Source organism: Rhinolophus hipposideros, assembly GCF_964194185.1.
Source record: "Rhinolophus hipposideros genome assembly, chromosome: 14".
Taxonomy (NCBI): Eukaryota; Metazoa; Chordata; class Mammalia; order Chiroptera; family Rhinolophidae; genus Rhinolophus; species Rhinolophus hipposideros.
The window spans coordinates 20,013,577-20,027,134 of NC_138060.1; the positions used below are offsets into that span (position 1 = coordinate 20,013,577).

General features: G+C 42.7%; 1 protein-coding gene across 3 annotated transcripts in view; it reads left to right on the plus strand.

The window, feature by feature from the left end:
• The window catches only part of RFT1 (RFT1 glycolipid translocator homolog), a 43,244-nt gene extending 31,292 nt beyond the window's left edge, over positions 1–11,952 (plus strand). For 2 of the 3 annotated variants that reach the window (XM_081073443.1, XM_081073444.1), the window contains exons 12-13: positions 8,815–9,064; positions 9,399–10,406. In XM_081073443.1, the coding sequence (XP_080929569.1) occupies positions 8,815–9,064; positions 9,399–9,566 (418 nt within the window). In that variant the 3' untranslated portion in view covers positions 9,567–10,406. Of the gene's footprint in view, positions 1–8,814; positions 9,065–9,398 lie in introns of all 3 variants that reach the window. The other variant, XR_013994935.1, reaches the window with a different exon arrangement.
• The last annotated feature ends 1,606 nt before the right edge of the window (positions 11,953–13,558 follow it).

The following is a 13,558-nucleotide window of genomic DNA, read 5'->3' on the forward strand; positions in this document are numbered from 1 at the left end:
ACTCCGCTTATGGCCCCAGGGCTGAGGGGGCAGCATATAACATGGCTGAACCCAACGCTCACGGCAGAGACTTCAGAGAAAAGAATGAGGGAAGAAGGTGGTTTAAGCCCTCACTGCTGCAGAGAACAGAAGCCTTAGGCACTGAGACTAGCCAACCCTCCCTACCCTCCCAGAGCTAGCCCCGCCCCAACCTGCCCACTGCTAGAAGTGGAACAGTAGCAGTGTCAGATCAAAAGAACAGAATATTTTCTGTTCTGAGAGCTGTGGACCGCAGACACAGATTCGCAGTCCAACTAGGTCCAGTAAAGGGGAGGGAGCTGTGGAAGCAGGACCGGCTGTGGTGGTGGTCTCCGCCATTGCTCTGGGCCACCTCTCACAACTCATCCCGCCCCTGGCCCCACCTATCTGGGCAGATCCCTGCAGGAGTAAACAGAACTGCTGAAACATATGGGCTCTGAATCTGGTGCAGGAAGAGCTTTGGAACTTCAAAGCTCTCCGCATACCCACACAGACACTGCACCCTGTGACCCAGGTGAACTATTAACAGAGGAGAAGCCCGTCTCCCAAGGAATACCCCCATTGTGTGAGAAGCTGGAATAGTGCAGAGAAAACATAGCACTACCATGTGAGAGAGGAAAAAAAGGCTGCAGTCGGAGAGAAAATAAAACATTCTACCAACAAGTACTGGAAAACAAAAGAAAGACCTCTTCCTATCAACCTGTTGCAGAAGCCACTCCTATAGATGTCCAGGAAGAGAAATAATAAATCAGTAATTGCCATGAATAACCAAGGCAACAAGACAGCTCAGAAAGAAAGTGAAAAGTCTCTAGAAAAGGAATTTAAAGATATGGAAATATGTGACTTAAATGCCAGAGAATTCAAGATTGCAGTTCTGAAAAAACTCAACGAGATGCAAGAAAACACAGAAAGGCAGTTTAATGAACTCAGAAACACAATCAAAGAACAACATGAGCATTTTACGAAAGAGATTGAAATTTTAAAAAAGAACCAAAGAGAATTTCTGGAGATTAAGAACTCAACAGAAGAAATTAAGAATGAAATAACCAGCTTAGGTAGTAGAGTTGACCAGATGGAGGAAAGAATCAGTGACATCGAAGATAGAAACCTGGAAATTACACAGATGGAAGAAGAAAGAGACTTGAGACTTAAAAGAAATGAAAGAACTCTACAAGAACTTTCTGACTCCATCAGAAAGAGCAATATAAGAATAATGGGCATACCAGAAGGAGAAGAAAGAGAGAAGGGAACAGAGAATATATTCAAACAAATTGTCAATGAGAACTTCCCAAACTTGTGGACAGAACTGAATCCTCAAATCCAAGAAGCAAATAGAACACCTAATTACCTCAATCCCAACAGGCCTTCTCCAAGGCACATTGTATTGAAGCTGTCTAAAATCAATGACAAAGAAAGAATCCTCAAGGCAGCCAGGGAAAAGAAGACGGTAACCTACAGAGGAAAGCCCATTCGATTATCATCAGATTTTTCAGCAGAAACTCTACAAGCCAGGAGGGAGTGGAACCAAATATTCAAACTATTGAAAGAGAGAAATCATGAGCCAAGAATAATAATATATCCAGCAAAGATATCCTTTAGATATGAAGGAGGAATAAAGACCTTTCCAGACATACAGAAGCTGAGGGAATTTTCTAATACACGACCTGCACTACAAGAAATACTAAAGGAGGCTATTCAACCACCATCAACAGGCACAATTTGTGGCAACCAAAACATAAAAAGGGAGAGAGTAAAGGCCTGAACCGGACTATGGGAATGGAGAAAGTAAGCGTGCTGAAGAAAATGGAATACTCTAAATATCAAACTTTCTTTTACATAAATTTAAGGGTAACCACTCAAAAAAAAATCCAGAACTGAAATATATACTGTAATAAAAGAAGAAACAGAGGGAAACATCATAGAATACCACCACACAGAAATAATAGACAACAACAAAAAGGCAAAGAAACAATGGAGACACAGCCTTACCAGAAAACTAAAGATAGAATGACAGGAAATCCTCACATGTCAATAATCACCCTAAATGTAAATGGACTGAACTCACCAACAAAAAGGCACAGAGTAGCAGATTGGATCAAAAAACTAAACCCAACCATATGCTGTCTCCAAGAGACACATCTCAGCTACAAGGACAAGCATAGACTCAAAGTGAAAGGGTGGAAATTGACACTCCAAGCAAATAGTACCCAGAGAAAACCAAGAGTAGCCATAATGATATCAGATGAAACAGACTTCAGGGTGAAAAAGATAACAAGAGACAAAGATGGACATTTCATAATGGTAAGGGGGAGTATACAACAAGAAGACATAACAGTCATCAATATTTATGCCCCCAATCAGGGAGCACCGAAATATACCAAGCAACTATTAACAGACCTAAAGGGAGAAATTGACCAAAACACAATTTTTCTAGGGGACTTAAATATTAAATACATCATTGACAGCTATGGATAAATCATCCAAACAGAAAATAAATAACGAAGTAGCAGCCCTAAATGACACATTAGATGAAATGGACATAATTGACATATATAGAGCACTTCATCCTAAAACATCAGACTATACATTCTTTTCTAGTGTACATGGAACATTCTCAAGATAGACCATATATTGGGACATAAAATCAGCTTCAGCAAATTTAAGAAGATTGAAATCATGCCAAGCATATTCTCTGATCACAAGGCTTTGAAATTGGATATCAACTGCAAAAAGAAAGCAGGAAAAGACACAAATACATGGAGATTAAACAACATACTTTTAAAGAACGACAGGGTCAAAGAAGAAATTAGAGGAGAAATCAAAAGATACATAGAAACAAATGACAATGAAAATACATCCTACCAAAATTTTTAGGATGCAGCAAAAGCAGTTTTAAGAGGGAGATTTATATCATTACAGGCCTATCTCAAGAAACAAGAAAAATCCCAAATAAATAACCTCATGTGACACCTTACAGAACTAGAAAAAGAAGAACAGGTGAAACCCAAGGTCAGCAGAAGAAAGAAAATAACAAAAATCAGAGCAGAACTAAATGAAATAGAGAACAAAAAGACAATAGAAAAAATTAATGTGACAAAGAGCTGGTTCTTTGAAAAGATTAACAAAATTGACAAACCCTTGGCTAGACTCACTAAGATAAAAAGAGAGAAGATACTAATTAACAAAATCAGAAATGAAAAAGGGGAAGTTATCACGGACACCACAGAAATACAAAGGATGATCCAAGACTTCCTTGAAAGACTATATGCCACCAAATTCAATAACCTAGAAGAAATGGACAAGTTCTTAGAAACATATAGCCTTCCAAGCTGAACCATGAAGATCTGGGAAATCTAAACAGGCCGGTCACCAGTAACGAAATTGAATCAGTCATCAAAAACCTTCCCAAAAGCAAAAGTCCGGGACCAGATGGCTTCACTAGTGAATTCTACCAAACCTTCAAAGAGGATCTAATACCAATCCTGCTCAAACTCTTCCAAAAAATTGAAGAAGAGACAGTACTCCCTAACTCATTTTATGAGGCCAACATTACCCTGATACCAAAACCTGGTAAGGACAACACAAAAAAAGAAAACTACAGACCAATATCTCTGATGAATACAGATGCAAAAATCCTAAACAAAATTCTAGCAAATCGAATACAACAATGCATTAAAAAGATTATTCATCACGACCAAGTGGGGTTCATCCCCGGGGCACAAGGATGGTTCAACATCCGCAAATCCATCAATGTGATACATCACATAAACAAAATAAAGGACAAAAATCATATGATTCTATCAATTGATGCAGAAAAAGCATTTGACAAGATACAACATCCATTTATGATTAAAACACTTAATAAAATAGGTATAGAAGGAAAATACCTTAACATAATAAAAGCCATCTATGACAAGCCCTCAGCTAATCTCATAATTAATGGTGAAAAACTGAAGCCTTTTGCTCTACGTTCAGGAACACGACAGGGCTGTCCCCTATCACCTCTGCTTTTCAACATAGTGTTGGAAGTCCTTGCCAGAGCAATCAGGCAAGAGAAAGAAATAAAAGGCATCCAAATTGGGAATGAAGAAGTTAAATTATCACTCTTTGCAGATGACATGATGCTATATATAGAAAACCCTAAAGACTCCACCAAAAAGCTGTTAGAAATAATCAATGAATACAGTAAAGTTGATGGCTACAAAATCAACGTACAAAAGTCCATCGCATTCCTATATACTAACAATGAAATCTCAGGAAAAGAAATACAAAAAACAATTCCTTTTGCAATTGCAACAAAAAGAATAAAATACCTAGGAATAAACTTAACCAAGGATGTGAAGGACCTGTATGCTGAAAACTGTAAGACATTTTTGAAAAAAGTTGAAGAAGACACAACAAAATGGATATTCTGTGCTCATGGATTGGAAGAATCAATATAGTTAAAATGGCCATATTACCCAAAGCAATATACAGATTTAATACAACCCCCATCAAAATCCCAATGGCATTTTTAAAAAGAAATAGAACAAAAAATCATCAGATTTGTTTGGAACCACAAAAGACCCCGAATAGCCAAAGCAATCTTAAGAAAAAAGAACAATACTGGAAGTATTACACTCCCTGACTTTAGCTTGTACTACAGGGCTACAATAATCAAAACAGCATGGTATTGGCAGAAAAACAGACATATAGACCAATGGAATAGAATTGAGAACCCAGAAATAAAACCACATAAATATGGACAGATAATTTTTGACAAAGAAGCTAAAAACATACAATGGAAGAAAGACAGCCTCTTCAATAAGTGGTGCTGGGAGAATTGGATAGCCACGTGCAAAAGAATGAAACTGGACTGCTATCTGTCACCATGTACCAAAATTAATTCAAAATGGATCAAAGACTTAAGAATAAGACCTGACACAATAAACTGCATAGAAGAAAACATAGGTACTAAACTTATGGACCTTGGTTCAAAGAGCATTTTATGAATTTGACTCCAAAGGCAATGGAAGTAAAAGCTAAAATAAACAAATGGGACTATATCAAACTTAAAAGCTTCTGCACAGCAAAAGAAACTGTTGACAAAATAAAGAGGCAACCAACTGAATGGGAGAAGGCTTTTGCAAACGGTGCCTCTGATAAGGGGCTAATATCCAAAATATACAAGGAATGCATGAAACTCAACAACAAAAAAACAAACAACCCAATTAAAAAATGGGCAGAGGACCTGAAGAGACATTTCTCCAAAGAGGACATAAAAATGGCAAATAGACATATGAAAAAATGCTCAACGTCACTAATCATCAGAGAAATGCAAATGAAAACCACAATGAGATATCACCTCACCCCAGTCAGAATGGCTATCATCAACAAGACAAATAGTAACAAGTGTTGGAGAGGCTGTGGAGAAAAAGGAACCCTCATACACTGTTGGTGGGAATGCAGACTGGTGCAGACGTTATGGAAGGCAGTGTGGAGGTTCCTCAAAAAATTCCAACTAGATGGGGCCGGCCGGGTGGCGCAGGTGGTTAGAGCTCTATGCTCCTAACTCCGAAGGCTGCCGGTTCGATTCCCACATGGGCCAGTGGGCTCTCAAAAACCAAAAAAAAAAAAAAAAAATTCCAACTAGAATTACCATATGACCCAGCAATCCCTCTCCTGGGTATCTACCAAAAAAATTTGAAAACATTTATACATAAAGACACGTGTGCTCCAATGTTTATTGCAGCTTTGTTTACGGCGGCCAAGACATGGAAACAACCAAAATGTCCTTCGATAGATGAATGGATAAAGAAGTTGTGGTATATATACACAATGGAATACTATTTGGCGGTAAGAAAAGATGATACAGGAACATTTGTGACAACATGGATGGATCTCGAGAGTATAACGCTAAGCGAAATAAGTCAGACAGAAAAAGCAGAGAACCATATGATTTCACTGATATGTGGTATATAAACCAAAAACAACAAAAGAACCAGACAAACAAATGAGAAACAAAAGCTCATAGACACAGACAATAGTTTAGTGGTTACCAGAGCGTAAGGGGGTGGGGAGTGGGAGGTGAGGGTAAGGGGGATCAAATATATGCTGATGGAAGGGGAACTGACTCTGGGTGGTGAACACCAATGGGATTTATAGATGATTTATTACAGAATTGTACACCTGAAATCTATGTAATTTTACTAACAATTGTCACCCCAATAAATTTAAAAAAAAAGATAAGAAATGGCCAAGGTGACCCTCCTGTCAGCCAGGAATGGATTTATCCCTCACTCTGAAGGCCCCATGGCTTGGATGCCTTTCTGGATAGGCATTTGGATCATAGAAAGTAGAAAATTTTACTTGTGTCAAAACTTCTGAGTCTCTTTTAATATCCTGGAAGCTGGGTGAAAACATCAATAGACAACCGAATGACCAGATATTTGTTGCTGTCTTCTTGGATCTCTTTGTTGGAACCCAAAGTAGAAAATAAAAGTGGAAGTGAGAAGTATCAAAAGAAAGAAAGAAGCTTGTGCTGCCCAGAGAACTAAAACAGGGTTATGTGGTGAGAGTGGGGGCCCTTCTACTTTGGAGGCCCCTCTGAGGAGGTTGCATTTAAGCTGAGGCCTGAGTGACCAAGAAGAGTCTGGTATGGACAGATGGGGCAGAGCCTTGCAAACAGAGGGGACAGTGAGGCAAAGGCCCAAGATGAACAGCTCCTTTGTATGATTTGTTGACCCTGAGTGCCCGGCTTATAGTGGGACTCCGTAAGTGTTGAATGACGGATGAACGCAGTCTTTTCACAGTGTACATAACAGGCTGGTGCCATCCTTCCCAGGGCTGTGCAGGCTACGCTATGGCTGTATTCAACCAGCAGCGACTGGGGGATACTTTGGTTACTGCTGCAGTCAACAGCTTTGACCGTCCATCTTCTGATAAGCGTGATTCTAAACCAGCGTCTTCTTAGGGTGATGGGAAAAGAAGCATTCAAAAATAATTTACTATTTATGTTAACCAAACCTCATAGAATGGTCATTAGTGTCACTAATTTTACATTGATTTAAAAAGTGGTATGGTAATTGCATTTTTAAAATTCTCATTTTTTTCTTGGATTTTGCCTTTAAGGCTATATATTTGTGAGTTCTGGAAAGTTCGACAGCTTCAGAGTGCTATTCTAGTGAAACACAGTGGACCCCCCTCATCATCATCAGCTCCTCCCAAATGGCCACACCAAAGAAGGCACACTGTTGAATTGTCCCTGCTTGAATTAGCGATTGGTTTCATTCACTGTTGACATTTTGCTTGGAGTTGGGTGAAGATAACTTTGAAAGTTTGTGAATCTATGGCTTCAAGTTCAAGGATTGGTGTAGACCTTCCTGAGGTAGTTTCTGGGAAGAAAAAACACCAGATTATGCATATCTGCTTCTTTTGGAAAAGAGGTCAGAGTACTGGTCTATCATGGGTCCTACCCCAGTGACTTGTTATGACGTTGGCCACTCTGATCATTGATTAGTCGTGAAGAAACTTCCCCCGTGAAGGTGCAAGCTCAGGTACTTCCATTGCTCATTAAAAGAGACCTCTCTCAACTAAGAAGCAAACAAACCCCCTCTTTGGAAGTCTGGATGAAAAGCACACCTCCCCTGTTGGAGTATAGTAGTGTGTGTGTTGGGGGGTGGTATTCTTACCACCCATTCTGATAAAGTATGTTTCCGTAGCACCTCAGGCTTACTTGGGCAGCCAGAGGACCAGTACCTGGGCACTTGGAGGACACAGTGGATTTCTTACCACCCCTCATGTGTAGAACCTGACTGGTGGCCTCTGAGGTTTCCTAACCCAGCAGACACAACTTGGGGGAGAGGCGCGGACTTACTGGGTTTGATTCCCTCATCACCTGTGTGCTTAGAATGCCTGCTGTGCACTCGGAAACCAGATGCCGGAGAATTTTGTTCATGACTCTACCACATGCCTCTTGGAGGCTATTTTACCTTTGCCGAGACTTCATTTCCCTTGCTGAGAACTGAAGATAACTAACTGGCATGCTGCTTTGAAATCAAAGAAGTTAAAGGAGCAGTACAATCCATCCAATTATGGACTCCAAAGAGCTCTAGAGATGTAGAGAGAGAAGGAAGGATGTGTAGTAAGTCTCGAAAGCACTGAAGGTGATCCAGGCCTTACTCCCTGTTTACATTTTAGTTTGGAGACTGGTTATTCATTTGCTTTGAGTGAGGTCCACTGGCCAAGGTTACGGGGCTTCTGCATTTCCCAAGGGAAGTGGTGTGAGGTGTTAAAGGTTAGGAGCCAGCGGTCAGGTTGGAGTGCTGATTCACTCCTTAGGCAAACTACTCGGCTCTCTGTACCCAGTTTCCTTTTCTATAAAATGAATGTAAACTCCACGGGGCAAGGGCCGTAGATATTCGTTGCCAGCACCTCTCACAGTGCCTGCCACAGAGTTCGCATTCATATATAATTATTAGCCGTGTCCTATTCTTGTGCCTCACTTTGAAAACTTGGGCTGAACGGGACTTTTATGTGTTTTGATCACAAAGTTTCACTTAAACTAACCAATTATTATCCTTAAAAACCACAAATATTTTGAGTTGCTCATTTTCTTACTCCTCTCTTCAGGGGTGAGGGGGACAGTGACATTTCCATGTTATCTATATAGCATTCAGTGTTGTGAAAACCAGCTGGATTATGGGAACTCGGAGGTGCTTTCTGTGACTTTATGTTCACAGCCACTTTTTTTTCACAGCAGTCTTGTCCTGGGACAAGGCACCCACTGTGCTGCGTTGCTTGCTGCCCTCTCCCCAGGTACAATCTCACAATGCTGGCCTTGTCGTGTTCATTCCTGGTGTTATCCTATTTCCTGACCCGTTGGTGTGGCAGCGTGGGCTTCATCGTGGCCAACTGCTTTAACATGGGCATTCGGATCACACAGAGCCTTTGCTTCATCCACCGCTACTACAGAAACAGCCCCTACAGGCCCCTGGCCGGCCTGTACCTGTCGCCGGTCCTCCTTGGAGCATTTGTCCTCAGTGGTGGGATTACTGCTGTTTCAGAGGTGAGACTCCTTGCCATCTTCACACCACATGCTTCAGTGGGCTGCCCGCTGTCCCTCACCCTACGCTTCCCCTTCCCGCTCTGCCTAACGCAGCTGGACAAGTGTTTGCCTCCTCTTCTCCCTTCCCCTAAGCCTCTAGGCCAGCATCTTATGATAGATATAACCAAACCATGTTACCAGCGGGGACGGAATAGACCCCACTGTGTTGGCATGCCTTTCATCTGACTCAAAGCTGGAACAATAGAGGCTCTGCTTTCCCTGGCTTACCCTAGAGGAAGGAGGTACAGATGGGGGCGGGAGTGGCCAGGGCAGTGACAATGGTTTCTTTCCGCAGGTGTTCCTCTGCTGTGAGCAGGGCTGGCCAGCCAGGCTGGCACATGTTGCTGTGGGGGCCTTCTGCTTGGGAGCAACTCTTGGGACAGCATTCCTCACCGAGACCAAGCTGATTCACTTTCTTAGGACTCAGTTAGGTGTGTCCAGACTCGCTGGCAAAATGACGTGACCTTTGGGAATTCACTGGCACCTGTGTACCTGGACCTGCTTACGGTGGTTTTGTGGGAGGAGCACATTTCCTGTGCAGAAGAGCCCTGCAGAGGGGTCTGCAGTAGAATGAGACCAACCCAGGAGGTGAGATGTCCGAGAAAACCAACAGACCAAACACCATGCATTTGAAGTCTCAACTAGGAAGAAGGTATTTCATTTTTAAGGGAGCAAAAAGCTCTTTTAAAATAGACGTAATTTTTTTTCACCATTTTGTTCTAATCAGCATAATTCCTTTTGATTAATATATTAATTCCTCTTGGATATGATGCTCCAGCAAACTGTATCTTGGATGTTAATAGTTAATAATCATCTGTCCCAGAAAAAGAGAGGTAGCCATTTTATCCTTCATAGGAATATTTGACTTATTCTATAAAAAAAGGAAGGAGAGCTGGTTTTAGGCACCAAACAAGAACAAAGATGGCCCTAGAATTAGGGCTTTTCCCATGTCAACACTGTGGTCTGGGTTGTTAGAGGAGGAAAAATGTTACTCAATAAAAAATCCAAGAAATGAAAACACGAAGTCTTTGCGGTCACATTTCCCAAAGTTAACTAAGGGGTCACGTCTCATCTTCCCTGCGTTGTCCCCCAGGCCAACACATGCTGCCTTCCCAGAGTAGGGGCAAGCTGGCTCGAGACCCTAGCCTGGCCACAGGAAACGGAGGGTTTGAAGGAGACTGAGATCTAATGAGAGCTCCCTTGTCTGCTGAAGGCAGCGCTGCTTGGCAGCTGGCTGTAACTTCTCATGTGGAGATTGCACAGATGACAACTAACGTTAAATAAATGTATCTTTTTTCCTCAGAATAAAATAGGGTAAATTCCATGTGGCAAGTATCACTGAGTCAAGACCTTCCCACCGACCCATTACTTCCATCCCTGAATTCCAGCCCCAGGACAAGAGTGGCAGGCCTGGGGGTCTGGGCCTCCCGCTAAGACTCACTTCCCTGCACCCTACATCCTGCACCCAGCAGGTGAGATCGCTGAGCATTGGCCCTCGACAGCAAAGCATTTTGCTTCTTACATTAATGTATTAACTTCATTTGCATATGATTGACTTTTGGAACCACATGCACAAATGTATCCTGAATGATAGTAGTTATCATCTGGCTCCAATGTCCCCAGACTTTCTATATTTATATTAAGAGAGCAGTTGTTCACCTGGGCCAGTCAGGACAACTTGTTTCAGGCGGGGGCTTGGCTGAGATGCATGAACGTGGATCCACTGGCCTGGAACCAGAGCCAGGGGGCCAAGAATCAAGACGAGCAGCACACTGAGTCCAGGGCCCAGTCACCTGCCACCTTGTTATCTATTCAAAGGGAGAACACTTTGCACCAATTGGAGGAAAAGTAGCTAAACGTAAGGTGTCACTGAGCAATCAGAGGCCCTCCAAAAGCATGGCCTTGGTTATGCTTTTGTAAGGTAGGGTCAGGCTAGCTCAGAAGAGCTGGTAAGTGGCACACACGGAAGGCAGCCCTCCTTCCCATGTACTTTTTTGTATGGAAATGGGCTTTTGGCCCTGCTGCCGCTGACTACCCCTCCCCTAGGACCTTGTCACCCAATCCATGCCCACTTGACCCCAGACTCAAAGCATGGTCCTTGAACTACCTACCTCAGAATCCCCTGGACTGCACTGTAACTAGGTTCCCAGGACCCATTCCAGACCTTTGGAATCTGTGTCTCTGGGGGCTGAGCCCTGGGATCAGCTGTTTTTGGCAAACCAAGGTTGGCACTCGCACCATCCTCATCAGCGTCAGGGCCCAGGACCAGTCAGCAACATGTTCACAGCGACCCCTCTCTGCCCAGGAAGAGAGCTGCTGGGGCCTGAGCAGATGGCTGGCTTCCCAGCTCTTGAGCAGGGCCACCGAGGTTTCTGCTCTGCCCTCCAGCGTGACAGCGAGTGCTTGTTCTCTCATCTCTCATCCCTGTGTAGTCTGCATTTACCCAAAAAGGACTTTTGGAGGGAATCACACTTTTGTTTTGAAGTACCACTTAAAATATAGTGAAGCTACTTTTCCATGGAAACCAGTCTAAAGCATATCCTTTTATGAAACGAAGAAGCCTTTGGTGGTAAGTGTAACAGTATTTCCTCTTTCTGTGCTGCTCTGACCACACGTGTGTTGGTGTCTTCAGATTGGGCCTGTCAGATCGCTCAGCGAGGGGACGCTGCTATGCTGCTTAGATTCCTAGTTCTGCAGATACGGGGTCTCTGTCCCCCTCCCAGCCACTTACCTGCCTCATTCCTCAGGGCACTTCCTCCTGTCTTGTTTCTTTAATCATGTATTCATGTTGCTAATTGCATGCCAATTCCTGATTTTAAAATGAATAAATTATTTTCTTTATATCTTCAGATCTTTCTTTCATACCCTTCCTCTTTCCAAAAGGGGGGGGGTCTTAAATTTCAAAACGAAGGTGCGCAATAGCTCTGAGTATGTGAACCATTTGTTTCCGCATCAGAACATTTCTCCCTACAAAGACTGTGATTCCTGACTGAAAGCGGTGATGGCTTCCCGGCCTCTGTGATGGAGCCTTCTACTGAAAGATCTGGCAGTTTATTCACTACTCTTCCTTTCTCTCCCGAAGCAGTGTTTCCCTTTATTGATTGTACTATTCTCTCTCTCCTGTCTTCTCTCCGGCGTGGTCCTTGTCTTGGTCAGGTTTTAAAATTAAGCAGCCATTCTTTGATGGATTAGGACTAATACTGGGCAGGAAGGGCAAGTGTATGATTTTAGGCAGTGTAATTTTTAGGAGCCTAGGGTACCCATCGACCCTTAATATTTTTCTTAATTGGTGCTTGAATTTCCATTCCCCCAGAGAAGGACTCCTTGACTCACTCACACTAAGATGTAAAATGACCTCATCAGGATTCTTTCCTGAGAAGCTTTGGATATTGAGGATATAGGAGCTGAGAGCTTCCAGGTCCTGAAGGAGAAGGGGGTCAGGTGAGAGGCTGTGCAGGTCCCAGAAGGCAGTTGCTCTGAGTGCTTTGGTGTGGCCTTTGGGATGGATAGAATTCAGTTATGGGAGAAACCTGGGAGAATATGATCCCTGGCCCAGTCTTGGACAAGCCATGATTGAAAATGGAGTGGGCCTGGGAGGGGACTAGAACAGGGAAAGAGGTTGGGGAGCCCTTTCACATACCTGCAAACCCCTGCTCCTAGGGCAGCTCAGGCCAGAAGCAGAGTGGGTGAGCCTTTGGCATCGATGGCAAAGTGAGGGGATCTCTCAGCAGGAGTTCAGTCTAGAGAAACTTTGAGAGCTGATCCTCGGGCTAGGTAGCTCAAGGTTCTCAGTGACCCCAAGGAAGCCTTCTGGAAGGCAAACCAGAAACCAGGAGTCTTGTGGAGCTTGTCGGAAAGGACCAGTTTTGGAAAGAAGAGGAGCTAAGGCCTAATCGTCAGGGATCCTATAGAAATTTCTTGAAGACAGTAAACAGAACTGGACAGAGCAAATGAACAAGAATTCTAATGTGAAATATCACTTCATTTGCTGACTATTCCATGAGTCTCCAGGATGGGACTGAGACTCAGGTAGTTAATTTAGAAGTGAGACTTCTGAGCCAATCAGATGCAGATGGAAAATGATTTGTTTTACTATTACTTACTGTACCTGGGTGAATTAGCGCTTAATGCTGTAACTATTTCATTTGCTAATTAACTTTTAAGGGTACCAGAAAATATATTTTATTTGAAGAATTTCGGGGGAAGACTCATTGATTTGCATCATCAATCCGACCCCAATTACTGTGGCATAATCCATCTCATTATTTAGTGCCATTCATTTTTAACCAGACCTGCTAGGTATACCAAAGTAAAATAGGAAAAATGGGTTCCTAATGTAGTTCAGCCTCCTTTGGGAGCCTAATGAAGGAAGTCTTATAAAACTTCTTAATTATCCTCCAGATGAATCAACAGAAGTTGCTGGGTACCCCAGTCCCAAAGAGCAGTTGATTCTTT